Source organism: Monodelphis domestica, chromosome 2 (assembly GCF_027887165.1).
Source record: "Monodelphis domestica isolate mMonDom1 chromosome 2, mMonDom1.pri, whole genome shotgun sequence".
Classification (NCBI taxonomy): Eukaryota; Metazoa; Chordata; class Mammalia; order Didelphimorphia; family Didelphidae; genus Monodelphis; species Monodelphis domestica.
The window spans coordinates 430,446,605-430,466,157 of NC_077228.1; the positions used below are offsets into that span (position 1 = coordinate 430,446,605).

The 19,553-nt window shown below is 35.7% G+C and overlaps 1 protein-coding gene across 6 annotated transcripts in view; it reads left to right on the forward strand.

Moving 5' to 3' along the window:
• The window catches only part of PLEKHG1 (pleckstrin homology and RhoGEF domain containing G1), a 285,380-nt gene that overhangs the window by 230,299 nt on the left and 35,528 nt on the right, over nucleotides 1-19,553 (forward strand). For all 6 annotated transcript variants that reach the window (XM_056818927.1, XM_056818926.1, XM_007484722.2 and 3 more), the window contains 4 exons: nucleotides 7,521-7,590; nucleotides 11,478-11,524; nucleotides 14,669-14,819; nucleotides 17,587-17,718. In XM_056818927.1, the coding sequence (XP_056674905.1) occupies nucleotides 7,521-7,590; nucleotides 11,478-11,524; nucleotides 14,669-14,819; nucleotides 17,587-17,718 (400 nt within the window). The remainder of the gene's footprint in view (nucleotides 1-7,520; nucleotides 7,591-11,477; nucleotides 11,525-14,668; nucleotides 14,820-17,586; nucleotides 17,719-19,553) is intronic.

Sequence of the window (19,553 nt, forward strand, 5' to 3'; positions counted from 1 at the left end):
GTTGCTTCTCATGCAAAAATTCAACAAGATATCCTAAAATTTCAGGTCTGTCTATAACGAATCTCTAAATATCAAGAAAATTGGCTTATTTAGTAAGGGGAATGGTTATAAAGGAACCCACTCATTTCCCCCCTTTTCTGGAAATCAAAGGGGAAGAAACACCACGTCTTGCACATCTCCTCTTTAGAATAATAGTTTTCTAAATGTTGATTCAAATGTATCTTTGATACGACCTCACATAATAATGATTATTCCTTTGTATTTCATCTTTATACATTTTAATACTTAATTTCCTTCATGTAGAAGTGATATATATCTGACAAGTGGCCATCTTGGCTCAAAGACCTCCAGGGTTGGTGGACTCCTGAGGCAAACCATTACTCTTCTAGATAGTTCTAATTGTTAAGAAGCATTCCTTTTGCTTAGAATAGGAAATTTTCTCTTATCAAAAGGGTTCAAGTTTTCTCCCAACATTCTTTCTCTATGCCTTTTTCAATAAGAGTCAGAGCAAAATTTCTTCATTTCATAGGTTCTTTTTTTAACCCTTACCTTCTGTTTTAGAATCAGTACTAAGTATTGGTTCCAAGGCAGAAGAGCAGTAAAGACTACCCAATTAACAAAGTGACTTACTCAAGATCACACAGCTAGGAAGTATCAGAGCCCAAATTTTAAATTACCCTGAGTAATCAATCATACTTTTCTTTTTTTAAGAGTTAAGGGTGGCAGGGTGAGCAGTTGAATACATTTTCTCCTGTCCCAACCTCATAGGTTCTTTTAAAATCAAAAATAATTCTTTCAGATTGAGAATTCTTCAGATGATTACTTCTCATCCAAATGGGCCACAGTTTATTCTTTTCTTTTTAAAAAATGAATTTGGGACCACTGTCTTTTCTGGCTAAACCATATTCTGGAATAAAATAAAATTATGTAGCCTAGTCTCCCCCAGTAAGAATCATCTAGAAATATTTTCTTGCATTTCTTAATACACTTTGGCACTATTAAATGTCTAATTCCCAGACCATATTGGACAGTCTTCCCCATCCTTATCCTTCCCCTTTCCCAGAAAGCAGTTTTCCTGGTCTGAGCTAATGTAGCTAGGAAATTCAAGGGGAATTTGGTGCTGTTTATAGCTCATTACATTTTATATTCCCACAGGCCTATGGTTCCCTTGCAGATGCTCCAAGTTCAGGTGCCAAATGACCCAGTTAGGAGGGTGGAGAAGGGAAGTGTGATTTAGAGCCAACTTCAGATATGAATGGGAGTGGTTCCCTTTCAGGATCTCATTCACAGTGAAGTGCTGAAATCCTCAAGGCCATGGTATAATTCTTATTTTAACATTTACATCAATGGTTCAGGAACAGTTTGATGAATCTGTTACTGTGTAAAAGGAAGCCCTTTCCTTTTGTTGTATACACACACACACACACACACACACACACACACACACACACACACAGGAGAAAATGTATTCAACTGTTCACCCCTCTACGCTTAGCTCTCCTTAAAAAAAGTAGTATGATTGGTCAGGGTGAAAGAAAAATTATTCCAACCCTGAAGCCAGGATAACTATAATATTGTTACAATCTCCAGAAGGAAACATAATCTATGACCTGCCTTTTCCCATTATCACACATTTGTAATTTTGAAATAATATATTCTGTAGTTAATATTCCTTACCTACCCTTTTAGCTCCTTGAGGGCAGAGCCTGTTTCTGGTACTGATTCACTTCATCCATATAATAAAGACACTTTGGATCTCTTGGGTACTCAGAGCAGGATGAGTAGGGCAGATGCTTAATAGGGTAATAAGGTAAAGTACAAGCTTTCTTTGACTGCTTAGCTGTAAATAGATGGGAGAGATGAGGTGATCCTAAAGTTTAGGATTCTCTATGCTTAGAGGTAAGGATGTAGAGAGGAAGAGATCCTCTCTAGTGTTTTCAGTTTCATAGCAGTAAGGGGAAACACTCTGGGGAGGGGGGGATGAGTTTATCAGTCCATAACCATCCTCCCACCCAAGTTATTAATCTATTAGGTACCACCCAAGACTTCACTCCATTTTTTAAAGCTTAAGATGTGACCCTACCTCTTCTTCTATCTCTTCTCTGATTTCTAGTGCTCCATTAACTCATCCTTTCTTTCCTTTCCCCATTGTTTCTCCATTTTCTCTTCCTTATAACTTTAATGTGAATCTGCATGTACATGGTCCATTGATCTGTGAGATTTAACTGAGAACCCTCAGTCCTTTCCAAGTGCCTTCTTTATCTTTCCATCTAGATTGACCCATTAGAGAGCACCCCCCACAACATCTTCAACCCTTACTCCTTTATGCTGATGACCGACCTTCCTTAGATTTCCTGTAGTGTTTTTTGTGTTCAGCAGTCAAATTTCTTGTGTCTTAAAAGGAAACAAGAGAGTATGAAAGAAGAGGTGACAAAAAAAACAAAACAGAACCTCAACCTAAAACCTGAGTTCAAATCCTGCCTCAAGAACATGTTAGTTATGTGACCATCAACAATTCATTTACCCTCTCAAAGTCTCAGTTTCCTCATGTATAAAATGGAAGTCTTTTCCCCCTTTTACCTCAATGACTATTGTAAGAAAAATTCTTTGCAAACTACCAAGTACTATGTAAATATGAGTTGTTATTAAAGATGATGAAGATAAGGGCTCAAATTTATATTGTATTGATCAAATACTCATATTTGATCAACAATATGGAGGTGCTATTACTATATTCACAATTAACACATGAGGAAACACAAACAAAGGTTAAAAGACTTGCCCAGAGTCTCACAACTAGTGTCTGAGGCAGGATTTGAACTCATGTCTTCCTGACTCTAAGCCTAGTGTTCTATTTACTGAGCCACCAAACTAGAACACCAATTTTATTTTATTTTTGTCATCTTAATTTCTTCTCTCTAACCTTCAGTTAAATTTATTGAACCCAGTGGTCCAATTGCTCTCATCTACTCTATTCCCCTCAGCATTCCTCTGCTTCTGGTTGGTTTTGGTGGCATGGTTTGGTCAGGAATATAGTAGGATGGGGAATAATACTAGAAAAGCTCATATTTACCCTTGTATCTAGGCTTGTTGACAAAATGACTAAAAAAAACTAAAAATTAAATTAGAAACATAAAACAAAGGGAAATGACAATAAGTATGAGAAGGTACTAATGAATGCAGAAACAAAGATGCTAGCCTGAATACAAAAATATATTAGATTTATACCCAAAGTGGATGAATAAGAAATAGAGAATCTGCCAACAGTTATTTTTTGAGCACCTACTATGAGTAAGACACTCACAAGTAAATACAAAAAAGTATAATAAATGATCTTTGTAGATAATAAGTAGATACTCTCATTGAAGAGATAAAAGATATATATTATATATTAAAAGAAAATTAATAATGTAATTAATTATTTTATGTAATTAAATACTAAATGGATCAAGTAGACTACTGATAGTCTCTAAGCATTGTTGAAATAAAATCATCCTGCATGATTGAGTCAGCCTTGGTACTCACACTTCATTAGTGCCTCTACTTCTCTGATTGGAAGATAGAGCCATGAACTCCAAAACCTGCACATCAGGTTGAAGACCCAAGCCAGCCATCTCTTTATTTCCCATGTGACTGCATTCCTATGGACTTCTCCATCGTGCCACTGCAATGGATACCTGCTTTCTCTTCTTCCCTCTAGCCCTTCTTTGCTGTGTTATAATCACCCATTAGATTGTAAGCTCCTTAAGAGCAAGAAGTTTTTCTTTTTCATATTTGTATCCCCCAGAACTTAGCACAGTGCCTGACACATAATAGGAACTTACTAAATGTTATTGACTAATCATACAATGTGTTAGTAAAAAGTATTTGCACAGTACCTCAAATATATGTATATTCATTTATAAATTATATGCATGTGCTGCTATACTATTATGTACATTCCAAAACAAATGCAAAAACTAAAGGGTGAAATAAAGACAGAATCATATTTTCATATTATTGTTTTTGAAAATCTCAATTTGATATTTTTTGATGTCACAAGTCAAAGGTCAGAATTGTGTTTATTGTAATGCTTTGTTTTTGTGGCTATCATAGCAAAAAAAAAAAATACCTCACAAAGACATATGGGTTCCAAAGGAAAGTGTGCATTAATCACAGCACTAGCTGTCATGGTACTCATTCACCAATAATACCCAGGCTTTTTTGAAATTGGACTGATAACATTTCCATCTTCCCTGATACAAATTCATTTATAGTTCAAACAAATTAATTGGAAGATGTTGCATTGTTATAGTTTTTGTAAATGGGCTCAAACCCTACTGATTTTGGATTTCTTTAACCTATTAGAAAATTCCATTTCAAAATTCAAGTATGTAGATATGAGAATTTTTACAAGTCATTAGATCATAGAATCTGGAGCTTAAAAGCCACCTTAAAGATTATCTAGTCTAACCCTCTCATTAAATGTTTGAGGAAACAACGAAGGACCAAACAAGTTAAATAACTTGCCTACAATAACATGATATACAGTGGTTTTGGCAACAAAATTTTATTTCTTGGGGGCAGCTGGGTGGATTGAGAGTCAGGCCTAGAGACAGGAGGTCCTAGGTTCAAATCTGGCCTCAGACACTTCCCAGCTGTATGACCCTGGGCAAGTCACTTGACCCCCATTGCCTAGCCCTTACCACTCTTCTGCCTTGGAGCCAATACACAGTATTGACTCCAAGACAGAAGGTAAGGGTTTTAAAATATATATATATATATATTTCTTAAATGTCTTGTTAACTAAGATAACATGCTAGCACTCAAGGTACAATGTATGCCTAAGATAAAGTTCGTTGTTAATGAGAGTAGATATAAATTCATATTTCAAATAATTTGGTGAATTTCAAATCTTGGATTAGAGGGTTGGTTTCTTGTCAGTTATAGTGAAATCATCTGTATTTTTGCTTCATTTTATGGCTTATAAGGAATTTGTCCTATAAGTCTCTTCACTATCATTTTCTCTTTGGCTTTTTTTAGTTACTCTCTTTTTTTTATATACAGCATAATGTAATATGTAACAGAATAATTCCCACTGTTAATATCATCTTTGATCTAGAGTTTCTTTGCAGAAATCATTTGAAATCAGTTTAACCAAATTAGCATGATAGCCACAGGCCTATGCATTGAGAATGTAAATGAAAACACTATTCCTTCCCTTAAAGATCTCACATTCTAATTGGGGAGGCAACTGATAATTAACTTCTATACATACAAGATATATTCAGAGTAAATGGAAAGTATTCTCAGAGGAAATGCATGGGAGAAGAAAGGAGATAATGACTTGGAAAAGCCTCTTGTAGAAAGTAGAATTTGAGTTGAGTCTTAAAAGCCAGGGAAACAAAGAAGCTTAGGGCAAGAGGGAGAGAGGATTCTGGGCTTGCAGCTGACCAATGCAAAGACATGGAATACAGAGATGGAGCGCCTTTGTGAGAAATAGCAAGCAGGCTGCAGGGGCACTAGATTGGAGAGTCTGTGATGTATAAAGATAATTGGAAAGTGTAGGAAGAGCACAGATTGTGAAGGCTTTACATACCAAACAGAAGATTTTATGTTTATTCCTGAAGGTAATAAAGAACCTCTAGAATTTACTGGAAAAGTCATAATTATAAGGAAAAATCAGTTTGGAAGCTGACTGAAGGATGGAATGGAGTAAAGACAGACGAGTCAAGGAGACTGGAAAGTTTTTTAAATAATCTTAGTAAGAGGTATTAATGGGGTTAAGGTGAGTGAAGGGAAGTGATGAGTTTGAGATGATGATATGGTTGGATACCTGGATGCCTAGAAGGATGTTGGTACCCTTGATAGTAATAGAGAAGGTGAAAAGGGAGGAAAATGGAGTGGAGAAGGGAGGGGGAAGATAATTAGTCAGTAAATCAACAAGCCTTTATGATGTGTTCATTATGTGCCATATCCTAGCCTAAGGAAGGCAAAAACACCATCCCTTCTCTCAACGATTCTGGGTAAACAGAAGATAATTTCTAAGGGACAGCATTAAAGAGAGAGCGAGCTAAGAAAGGCATCCCACTGAAGGTAGGATTTGAACCGAGTCTTAAAAAGAAGCCAAGGATGGTGGGAGGCAGAAGCAAGGAAGGAAAACATTCCAGGTATGAGGACACCCAAGAAAAAGACAAGAGCTGTGATATGAAGTATAAAGAGGCAGCAACAAGGCCAATGATGCTGGATACACTAAGGGGTTGACTATATTGATTTGTGATGCATATAAGACATTTAAGATGCCCCAAAGGCAGTTGGTAATGTGGAACTAAATAGTGTCAGGAGAGAACATTTAAAAAAACAGTCTTCTAACTTTAATATCGATTCCCTTTTTTGTTACAATGGATAAGGAGGAATTACTTTCTTTTTTAGAGTATGCTTCATGAAAATTGGCCAGAATTATCATTTGCTGAGTGATAGTGTAAGAAAAACTTGTCCAAAAAAGACTTGTACAAAAATATTCATAGCTGCGCTCTTTGTGGTGGCCAAAAACTGGAAAACGAGGGGATGCCCATCAATTGGGGAATGGCTGAGCAAATTGTGGTATATGTTGGTGATGGAATACTATTGTGCTAAAAGGAATAATAAAGTGGAGGAGTTCCATGGAGACTGGAACAATCTCCAGGAAGTGATGCAGAGCGAGAGGAGCAGAACCAGGAGAACATTGTACACAGAGACTAATACACTGTGGTATAATCTAACGTAATGGACTTCTCCATTAATGGCGGTGTAATGTCCCTGAACAATCTGCAGGGATCTAGGAGAAAAAAACACTATTCATAAGCAAAGGATAAACTATGGGAGTAGAAACACCGAGGAAAAGCAACTGCCTGAATACAGCGGTTGAGGGGACATGACAGAGGAGAGACTCTAAATGAACACTCTAATGCAAATATTATCAACAAAGCAATGGGTTCAAATCAAGAAAACATGTAATGCCCAGTGGATTTACGCATCGGCTATGGGGGTGGGGGGGAGGAAAAGAAAATGATCTATGTCTTTAATGAATAATACTTGGAAATGATCAAATAAAATATATTTTAAAAAAAAGAAAGAAAAACTTGTCCATTTCCTACTCTTTATGGCCTTGAGCTCAAATATTATTTTTGTTCTATTATTTAATAGTATCATATTTTGCTAAAAGGTAATTATAATATTTAACTTACAAAGATATTCATAATAGCATTTATATAGTGCTTTATAGCTTGCAAAGCAATTCTAAAACATTATTTTGTTTTATCCTTAAAATAACCTTGGAAAGTAGGCATTCTGATTAGACCCATATTACAGGTAAAAAAACTTAGACAGTCATAGGTTAAGTGACTTGCTCCAGGATTACACAAGTTCTTTTTCACTGCAACTCTCTCAGCTGTGTCACCTAGCACCACAAGCTGTCCTCTATATAGCTGGATAAAATATCCTTCATTTTGAAAGACTGAAAATTAACATTTATATTTTCTTCTGGTTTTTGTTGTTATTAGTGGACTTTTGCAAGATTTGGAAAACTGTGAAAATGACCCTGTGGCCATAGCAGAATGTTTTGTATCTAAGGTAAGAAGGTTATACAAGTTTGTGCCAATGATAGAAAGCAATAATGTAATTGATTTGAGGGGTTTTTTTTGAGAATACTCTATTTCTTAATGGCTAAATATTATCATTGCGTTTTTCTACAAGGAAAAAAGATCAATGACAGAAAAAAAGAATCTGATTACTTTAAATGCCATTTTATAATTGGAACAAATTGGCTATTTTATCTTATTAAGAAATTGTAAGCCTTGAGGGATAGGAGAAAGGCTAGAATGGAAAAATCATGTATGAAAAATTATGATAGAAAAAATTAACATCTTCATGTATATGTAGGTTCCATGAGATAAAGATGAGAGAAAGATATGGTAGTAGTGATGATGATTATGATGATAGAGAGAGAAAGAAATAGGATAGTTCTCAATTTATGTATTATGGGTCAGGTACTATGCCAAGTGCTAGACATATTAATACAAAAAGCAATTCTGGCCCCTCAAGGAACTTGCAATCCAATGGCAGAGGACAACTCATGAAATGGAATTAGAAAACATTTATGTGGTAGACAGAAGGTGGGATAGGAATGGGAATTTTTGTGGTATTGAAATAGCCAAAAAGTTCTTAAATCTGGAAAAGGTGAGACTGCAGTTGGTGGATCCAAGCCCAGAAGAGTTTGAGGGACAAGCAAAAAAAATGAGTAGTGTTTCCTATAAATTTCCAATAATTTTCACAGACTTCATGTAATAGGTTATTGCCCTGCAAAAATCTTCAAGACTATCTCTAAGGGAAAAAAAAATTGGGTACCACATGATTTGTGCAATTGTGGCTCAAATATACTCAGATTTTGAGCAAAGGCCTCTGAAAGTGGCTTTGAACTCTACAAAGGACTAGCATTTTACTTATAGCCTCAAGTCCAATAATATAACATCTAACTCTGATTCTTCTCAAGTTGGCCAATGTCATAATTTGACTAAATGTAATCCTATAAAAGTAGCCACCACCCAAGGACTATCAGATATGAGAGTGGTTTTGAATCTAAACATACCACCCTGTTATTTTATTACAGTTTTTTAAAAGTGATTGTTGGGCTAGGCATAAAGCAAAAGGAAACTATAACATATATTCATTATTCTTTTCACAATTTACCTACATGTCATAATTAGCCATTATAAAATACTGAAGGGTAGAGGAATAAAAAGAGAACAGAATGAAACAGGCCAAAAGAGATGCCCTTATCCATCAAAGAAGGCATATGTTCATGGAGCCACAGATCATCAGTTACACAGAAGAGTTCGGAAACATTTAGCTTTTAATGGTAACTATAATCAGGAGCAATGATTAAAGGGGTGGGAACATAAGCTTAGCCCTGGCTTAATTATTCACATAAAAGTTTGTTTATATGCCCCATTGGCATTTCCCAAGCCTCCTTCTTCATTGTAATATTGCCAGGTTTAATTAGAAGGCTTACTTAAGCACTCCACACATTTATATGTAAGGAAGGCGCTAAGAGGGTTTGGCCCTGGCATGGAATACTTTTCACTCAGCACCCTGAAATTTAGAAGCTGTTAGGTTTTCTGAAGCCAAACCAGCTGTTTAACCAGGGGGAGGCATAGAAGATTAATTTAAATTGAGCAGGCCATTAATGAAAAGATGTAAAGCAGGTTCCCACTTTCATCTGAATCACTGATGCCTACACAGAGATTCATTTTTGACCTTTTTCATTTGGTAGGTGGAGCAAGGATATTTAAATTAAATGAAACTTTTTCTGTCAAAGAGTAATATAATTGTTCCTTACCTGTTCCTTAAAAAAGAGGAGAAATCTTCCATGGTGGAACTGTTGATGAGTGATGGAAATGGAAAATTTTTCCTGAAGAACCTAGTTGTCTCATCACTTTTCAAGATGTCACCTTCTACTTCACATGTCTTCATTCATACTCTCACATCCCTCTCTATCCTATATCCCTTCTACAACATTAAAACCTGTCCTTTAGAATGTCAGTTATGATCATTTAAGTCAATGTGTTAATTCTCTCAAGGGCATTTGTAGTTTGTCAACTAGAAATTTATAAAGGAAAACTTCATTTTTTTTCAATTTATGGGAATACTTTTAGATATAGTTCTGAAAATTATGCATAAGGCATTCTTTTGTAATTGAATTATATACTTTTGAGCTAAAATGCAGCCTTTTATTTTTATTTTTCTTTATATTTTATATTATATTTATATATTATTATTTATTAATATTTATTAATAGCTTCTAAGTTATGACATTTATATTTATATTTATATTTATTTTATTTATTTATTTATTTAAAATATATATTTTATTATATTTTTATATATTTATATTTATATTATTATTTATATTAATATATTATAATATATTATATATATTTATATATTATATATAAATATATAAATAAGCAATACTGTGTCATATTTAAAGTATCTGAATAATCTGAATTAAAGGAAATGTGTTATTACTATTTCTATGAGTATTTGCAAGTAGGGATCATATTGGATAAAACACTTCATGTACATCCTACTATAAATACTTACCTTTGTGACCAGGGGAAGTCATTTAACTGTTCAATGCCTCAGTTTCATCTATAAAATGAAGGGGTTAGACTCAATGGTTTCCAGTTCTGAAGCTACGTTCCCCTATGTACATTTTAATCATTTTAGAGTATGGATGATTAACTGTACTATTCATAATCTTAATTCCCTTCATTGTAGTCTTGACTTCAGAAGGTTGAGGAATGTTATTATTTTGTGAAAATTAGGCAAATCAAAGTTTGTCACAATTTTGTGTAGCGTGAATTTGAAGGCTATAACTGCTTTTCCAGAAATGTATCACTCTTCATCTGAATGGAGTTTGAGACCTTGCAAGCATCCATGAAAAATGTTGCCACTAGCAAAATTATTCAGAGTGTGCAAGATTGTTAACTAATGTTAAACCGGAGACTTTCATGAGCTCAGTGTATGAGAAATCCTTTGACAAAACAATGTATTCCTTTCTTTTTGAAAAATAGCATAGCTATGATAAATCAATCATAAATTGATTTGGACAGGGAAAAAAATACTTCTTTAAAGCTTAAAAGATTAAAATGTAGCTCTAAAGACTGATATTGAATAGGCCATTCCCAGGTATAAAATTAGCTTCCAGCGTTCGGTCAATCAATACATATTTAGTAAGCACTTATTATGTGCCAGATATTCTGCTGAGTGCTCAAAGTGAAAAGAAAGGCAAAACCAGCCTCTGCCTTTATGGAGCCCAATGGAATGATAAAACTGGAAGGTCAGAAAGTAAAAGACTTCTTGCATAGTCTGAAATGGATAGTTTTATATAACACAAAAATTATAATTATTTTTCTTATTGGAATTCATTTTTAAAATTTTCATAACTAATCCACTGGCTTGCCAAGATCTCTTTTGTCATGGTGTTTTCTATCAAAGGAGGAACTATTTAGCCTTTTATTCTATTTCTTTGCTACAATATCACTGTTTAGGATTGAATCAGGTTGGCCTGTTTAAGGAATTGTCAAGAAAATAAAATAATAAACTAGTAGCAATATTGAAAAGAAATTGTCATCATTTAAGCCAAGAAATTGAAGGGAATAAAGGCAAGGTTCTTTTTTTCTTGAAAAAAATAATTTTAAACTCTTATCCTCCATCTTAGAATCAATTGATTCTAAGATAGAAGGAGTGGTAAGGGATAGTCAGTTGGGGCTAAGTGACTTGTCCAGAATCACACAGCTAGGAAGTGTCTAAGGCTAGATTTGAACCCATGACTTCCCATCTCTAGGCCTTTATATTGAATTTTTTTTAAATATGTATGTAAAACTTGAAATGTATACTTTGGGTTTATTCATTACTTTGATCTTTGTTTACTCAAGTCTTAATTCTTTCTCTTGCAGAGTGAAGATTTTCACATTTATACACAGTATTGCACCAATTATCCAAGGTAATCTAAGATGCAAAGAAAATCCATATTTACAAATAAGATTTTTCTCTGCCTGAGGGAGAAGAGGTGGGAGGAAGGCTTACTGGAGAGAATGGCATTTGATATGAACTTAACAGATTGGGTAAAGAGTCAAAGGGAAAAACAGGTTTAAAATGCATGAAAAATCATCTGTTAATGAACTGATACTTAAAAAAGAAAGAAAGAAAGAAAGAAAGAAAGAAAGAAAGAAAGAAAGAAAGAAAGAAAGAAAGAAAGAAAGAAAGAAGAGAAAGAAAGAAAGAAAGAAAGAAAGAAAGAAAGAAAGAAAGAAAGAAAGAAAGAAAGAAAGAAAGAAAGAAAGAAAGAAAGAAAGAAAGAAAGAAAAAAACACAAAACCACTATTTCCCAAAGCCAAACCAGTGAGTTCTCCTTCTATGTCAATTACTTATAATTTCAAAAGAAATCTTAAAGATAAAATCTTATGGAATGATAATATCCTATTAATCCAAATTGATTTGTAGCTTGATTAAATATTCATGAAAACAAGTTTTAACAATTGCTCAAGTATACATTTCTCTAGTGTAAAGATACTCTGACAGATCCGCTATCAACATGTATGAAGGTAATATTAACTATTTATTAAGCAACTGCTTTGTTCATTTTCCCTGAGCTCAAAAAGCTTAAATCTAGTGGAGTAATACATCTTACAAACAGATAAATATATAGATGATAATTTGAGGAGAAGAGAGAGAGATCACTAAGGGATCAGAAAATGGCATATATGACCTGACTTGTGAAGACAGCTAAGGCCAGTACTCCCTCCTAGAGTATATTGAAGAAGCAGAGTATGCCCTCAAGTGGTGCATTTTGAAACCACTCTAAGACATGTCATTTTAAACCAAATTTTCCCATAATTCATCTATAAGGAATCTACTTGACTTATTTTAGGGTTTCATTTAGATTCTTTCCTTTGCAGAATTCAGGCTGTATCTTTTGTCTCTTGCTTTCATTACAGGACCTGTCTATATCTTTTATTGATCACACATTTCTGTGACATCTTTTCTGCATCTTCTTTACATTAATAATATATAACAGCCTATTTACGCCCCTTATGAATTTCTCCATTTCTTTCTTTGGGTTACTTGAAATTTAGATTATTTGGAAGATATGATATTCTGTGTCTTGTAGTTTTGCTGTATTACTGCAAAAATGTGTTGAATTGAATGAAGGGGGGGTGCACACACCTGTGATCTCTTAAACATTGGGAATTCTTGCTTTTTCACCCATATAGATCACCAACAACTTTGTAACTTTTAGTCTTATTCAGTTTCCTGAGATATTGAAAGATTACCTAATTTACTTATGGTCACACAGTCAGTATGGGTTGACTAGGATTGAATCCAGATCTTCCCAACTCTACAGCCAATCATGTTTTTCTACATCTTACTGCTTTTTAGGGCTGTAGTAATATTGATGTTAAAGAGAGAGAAAGGGGGAGAGAGAGAGAGAGAGAGAGAGAGAGAGAGAGAGAGAGAGAGAGAGAGAGAGAGAGAGAGAGAGAGAGAGAGAGAGAGAGAGAGAGAGAGAGAGAGAGAGAGAGAGAGAGAGAGAGAGAGAGAGAGAGAGAACAGTTCAATATTAAAGAGAGCATTGTGCAATTTCCCCAAGGCAATCTAGCCCTCTTCTTCTCTCCTATTCAGTTATAAACCTAGTTTATTTTCCATTTGCATGAATTGCCCAGTATAACTGTGATGATGGACTACCTATCCTATTGATTCTAAGCTGGGTAATAGACATTCTTTACCTACTTGATTCTTCCTGTGCAAACTCTTAGGCCCATCTTTTTTGGATGATGTCCTGAGCTAGGCCTGATTCAGGACAATCCTCTGATGATTTGTCTTCCATTTTGAAAAAAGAGAAAAAGAGATACTCAGACTTCAGTCAATGGTTAACAAAAAGGAGATTTACTTAGCTATAGGGAGAGAAGGTGATTCAACAAGGAAATGCATTGAGGATATTGAGAGTTGATTCCCCTGCCTCTGCACTGACCATTGTGGTCCTTCATCCAAGCATTAGAACGTACCTGGAAATCCTTTTAACTGTTATATACTCATGGCCAGCTAGTGATGTCAACAGCCTAAGTCTTCAGTTGTCTGATCAAAATAAATCTCAAAGACATTTTCAATGTTTTAAGGAAAAGCTAACCTAATTTGTATGGAGCAAGATGTTAAGATATTGTTCCCATTAGGAGTTGTAATGGATCCCATTAATGAGTCTTGGGATCTGTAAACAGAAACATCTGGAGGACTAAGGAATTCTTCTTCAATTAAGATAACCCATAGGATATCCTCCAGTACCATGGACATTGTTAGCAAACATTTTCCTCCTCATTTCATGTCACTCTTGGCACTAATAATGAGCTAGGTGGCTCGCTGTAGAAGGAAATGGCAAACCACTTTTGTATCTTTGTCAAGAAAATCCCAACTTGGATCATGAAGAATCAGACAAGACTAAACAACAGGGATCTAAGAGACCATCTAGCCCAACCCCTTTGTTTTATAGACGAGGGAGATGAATGATATTATTTCTAAAATCATTTCCAGTTCTAAATCAATGATTCCATGAAATGATTGAATAACTCTCCAGAGTAGAATAACAAGTACAAATTAACATAGCATAAATAGTATATAAGTGCTGAGAGGTCTGTGAAGAAAGAATATCCAATGAGGAGCCATCAGTAAGAGCAAATGAGTGTTAAAACAAGCTTTTGAAGGTGGTAATGAAAATAGACTGATGGATCTAAGAAAGACATTGAAAGACATCAGTGGTGCAATTTGAAGAAAAAGAGGAACAAGTCCCTTATGCCCCTACCTAATTGCATAGTTTGACATTGATAGTAGTATTTCCTTTTGTTGTACCAAAGCCTGTGATCCTGCCTTGCTTAATTTGTGAGATGTCACATATTTCAGCTGATCTCCTCATCTGATTAAATGATCAGTTAGTTTGGCTGTTCTTTTAAAATCCAGATACCATGATATAAAATGGCCCTATCATAGCCTTACAAATAAATGATCGCCTTCTTCATATCAGACATGCTTAAATGATTTTAATAAGTAATTCGGTTATTGATGAGTCTGTGTTGTGCATCATGGATTTTCTTTACAGATCAGTAGCTGTGCTAACTGAATGTATGAGGAACAAAATGTTAGCCAAGTTCTTCAGAGAACGTCAGGAAACTCTCCATCACTCACTGCCCTTAGGATCATACCTTTTGAAGCCTGTTCAGCGAATTCTCAAGTATCATCTGCTTTTACATGTAAGCATCTTCAAAACATACAATTCTTTATGCCTACTGTGTTTGAGTGCATTTCATCATGCAGGGATAGAATTTGAGGGGGGCTTCTTCTTTTTATGTTGAGCTAACAAAAAAATATTTAAAAGTTGAGGATGTATACAGATGTCTTCCTTGTCCATATTTTACAGTTGACCAATACATTTTAATTAAGAAGTTTTAGATGTCATGATTCTAGAGGGCAGCTAGGTTGGCTCAGTAGATGGAAAGTCCTGGATTTAAATCTGGCCTCATACTTCCCAGCTGTGTGACCCTTAAGTCACTTAACCTCATTGCCTAGCCCTTACTGCTCTTCTGCTTTGGAACCAATACATAGTATTGGTTCTAAGATGAAAGATAAGGGACTTTAAAAAAAGAAGAAAAAATAATACTGAGCATGCAGTGTTGAATATTTCCAAGTAATGAGCTGGGTTTTTTCAGCTCTGTAATCCATCAGTTGCTCGGGAGAATCACCGGCAAACAACCAGTGCCTCTCTGGGACCCTTGACATTTTTCAAAAGGTCACTGGCTACCAGGCATATCCCAGGGCATGATCTTGCCGAGTGGTTTCTGTATTATATAGGAAGTTATCATCTAAATGAAAGCAGTTGAGATCACTGTGCCAGATTTAGAGAGTGGTTTGGGAGGAAGAGCTATTTGTCTTGGGTTTGATTTGGTATGGTAGCAACAAGTGAAGAGGGAAATGTGGACCGGATTAAGTTCTCAGTTATACTTAAATTTCCATGTTTTGTGTCTCAATACTTTTACCCAATTTTAGATAGCTTTGTAGATAAAAGATTGAAATACTGCTTCATAATCTTTTTCTCAGCATATTCTAAAGTCAAAGCAGTCAGGCCTAAAACAAAGTAGGTTTTTTGTACAATATTTTTAGAGATGGAAGAATCAATTAATTAACAATCATTTATCTGCCAAGCTCTCTGCTGATCACTGGGGGATACAGAGATAAAAGTGAAATAGTTCTTGCCCTTAAAGAACATATAAGGAGAACAGAATGGACATATATAGGCAGATACACAACACATATGAAGTAAATACAAGGAAAACTTAGAGGGTGGGGAATGGAAAACTGGGGAGATGCTAAAGATCTCATATAGAACATTGCACCTGAACTGAGTCTTGAAGAAAACTATGCAAGAGGCAAAGGGAGGGAGGGAGAGCATTCCAGGTATGGGATTTAACCAGTACAAAAAGTTCCCTCCCTCCTTCTGTCTGTCTCTGTGTGTGTGTATGTGTGTATCTCTCTGTGTGCCTCTATATAGACAGATAAACCTATACTTTATCCAATATGATATATCAATAGCTATTATATATTAATATATTGATAAAACATCTAATTTTAGCTAATGTGTATTTCTAAATAATAAATTATAGTAATCAATAACATACTATTATAATAGATCTAAGTTTTGATAGATGTTTTCTATAATCTATATCTTGCTTGTAAATTTGTTTTCTTATTGTCTCTCCATTACACCCTGACCCCCCTGGAGAACAGCACTTATTTTTTTGGTCTTTCTTTCTCTCCCCTGCACCTAGCACAGTTCCTGGCACAATAGTAGGTTCTTAGTTTACATTTTGTTGACTGACTGACTTTCATTCACTAAAATGACTGAACAACAAAATGTGATGTTTTCATGTTGTGATTGGATTCGTGTATATCTTTCCATAAATCCACAAGACTTCAAACAAAATGATAAAACTACAGTGGAAAGACCCATCTTAGAAGAAACCCCCTTGCTACATTGTCTATTCAAAAATTTTGTTGCTGTTCAGTCATTTCAGTCATGTCTGACTCTTCCATTTGGGGCTTTCTTAGCAGAGATATTGGAGTAGTTTACCATTTTCTTCTTCAGCTCATTTTATAGACAAGGAAACAGAAGCAAAATGGGTTAAGTGACTTGGCCAACAACACAAAGCTTTTAACTGTCTGAAGCCACATTTGAACTCAAAAATAAGTCTTTCTGACTCCTTGCCATGCACACTCAGTGCTATTCTAAAATAGAATGGATCATTTCTTAGTCTTTTTCTAATGATGATAGAAACAATGAAGCAAAACTGCCCTTTCTCACTCTAAAATTGCAGTCTGACTTACACTTATCTGAGAGTAAGAGAGAATGAAATGCTAGGCTGCTTCTTCCATGTCCTAGACACTTTTCATCCTGGAAAGTCACTCTGGACCTTGAATTTAAACCCTGGAAATGTCCAATGCCCCAGTAGCCTTTCCCTCTGAATGGTACCCAGGCCAGCCATGTCTCATTCCTCACCAGGCTATATTCTGTACTTTCTTTCTCACCCCCTCCCACATTCATGATTCTTCTGTCCTCCCTCCCTTTTCAGTTCCTTTCCCTCATTAAAATATAAGCTACTAGAGGGCAGGGATTGTCCATTTTGCTTGCATTTGTGTTTCCAGTGCTTGGCATAGCATATGGCATATCGCTAGTGCTTAAGAAATACTTGTTGATATAACTTACTTGGCTTTACTATAATTTTCATATCACTTAAATTGCAATCATCTAGTGCTGATACAGTAATAATAATATTAATAATATGAAATACTAAGAGAGTTATAAAAGGCTAAAGCTGGAAGAGGTGTTAGAAGACCCTGTCGTATGAATCACTCATTTTATAGATGAGAAGGCTCTCAAAAATAACATAGGTATCTTCACAGTGTAACAGGCTATGTGGAAGAAATGTTTCAAAATAGAAGGTTCTTTTTTGCTGACTTCATTAGGAAATAGAAAACCACCTTGACAAGGAGACTGATGGCTATGACGTGGTGCTTGAGGCCATTGACACAATGCAGAGAGTAGCCTGGCACATTAATGACATGAAGAGGAAACATGAGCATGCAATCCGGCTACAGGTGAGTTCACAAAATCTCCTTGCCTCCTTGTTTCAGTGAAGTTTCTTGTGAATTGTTTTCTGATGTTATTATTAGAGGATGCATTCTCCTAATTAAATGTTAAAGGAGCATTAAACCTTGTTTCCTATGTCCCAGCATTCCCCACAGGAATGACTGATGACAAGTCACTCAGCATTTTATTTGATGCCTATGTTGACTGGGGTTAGTGCAGCATGTCTTAAATTTTATACCTAAGTGTTAACTGGAAAATGTAAATGAAAATCTCTTTTTTTTTTAAGGATGGTTCTCTTGATCTAACAGTCTTCCTTTTCCCTCCTCTAATGGAGAAAACATTTTTTAAACCCTTACCTACCCTCTTAGAATCAATACTGTGTTTTGGTTCTCAAGCAGAATAGTGGTAAGGGCTAGGCAATGGAGATCAAGTGACTTGTCCAGGGTCACACAGATGGGAAGTGTCTGAGGTCAGATTTGAACTTGGGACCTCCCATCTGTAGGCCTGGCTCTCAATCCACTGAGCCACCCAGCTGCCCCCAATGGAAAATATTTAAATGAGTCACAAATTTAGGTTTCAGAAAGGATAACTTTATTATTATTTGCAAAATAAGTAACCTTTTTTAGCATTTTCTCTCTTCTTCCCCTCTTTTAATTGCCTAGACTTTTCATGTTTTTATGGATATATAAAGTTATAGTATATATTTGGATATTGACTATATCCCAGGGCCTTGCTGGTGAAGGTATGGCACACATGCCCTGGTGGGCTGGAGAGTGTTGCTCTGTTCTCCTTCTCCACCACACCTGAGGACAATTTTCACATGCCCTGTCCCTCTGCCTAGCAGACTAATGAAAGCACTTCATCCCTTTGCTGTCTGGGGTAATGTGGGATACTCACAGAGTGGAGGGGCACAGCTTGAAGGCACAGTTTGGGCACACAATCTCTAAAAGTTTCACCAGTTCACCAATCCTAGGGCATGCCTAGTGACCTTTGATCTTTAGAAAACAATGTAATAGGTCTCAAAGAAGTACTGATGGTCTTCCAGGTGATTTGGCAATGTTACATAAAAACCCATGCTAATGCAATATAACATGGAATCTCTTATCCCCAGCTCACAATCCCTAGGTAGCATCAGGAAAACAATTATTGGCCAATATGCCAAAATCTTAATGTGACATCAAAAGAATTGTTATGGAAGTTGGCAATGGATGCTGGGCATCCAAAGGAAGATTACCATCATCATATTTCACTTATCTTTTAAGTCATATCTATTCAATAACAAAATGTTCAAGTAAAAAGCATCAGAGAGAGAGAGAAACTCCAAGCAAAGGGAATCTAGGTGACTCAGTGGATAAAGAGACAGGCTTGGAGACTCAATGGGAGTTCATGAGTTCAAATCTGGACTCATATACTTCCTACCTGTGTGACCCTAGACAAGCCACTTAACTCTAACTGTCCAATCCTTGCCACTCTTCTGCCATAGAACCAATATTTAGTATGGATTCTAAGACAGGAAGTAAGGATTTTTTTAAAACTCCAGTCATCCACCCAGGTGCTGAAGCATTGTGATGTAGTCTTTTGAGGTCTGCCATAAGAGTCTAGAAGAAGTGAGATTTGACATCAACTGGTTTCACTACTGCCATAGGCAGCTAAGATTTTGGATTCCAAATTAATTGCAAACTTCATTGGTGGAAGGAGTTTATTGCAAGTAAAGAAATTAAAGGTCTGGACCAAAAACAACAACAACAACAACAACCTCCCTCCTCACCCCCAGACTCTTTCCTGCTTCCTGCCACTTCCCACAAGCCAAATATCTGTACCTGAATATGGGTAAACAGCTGGA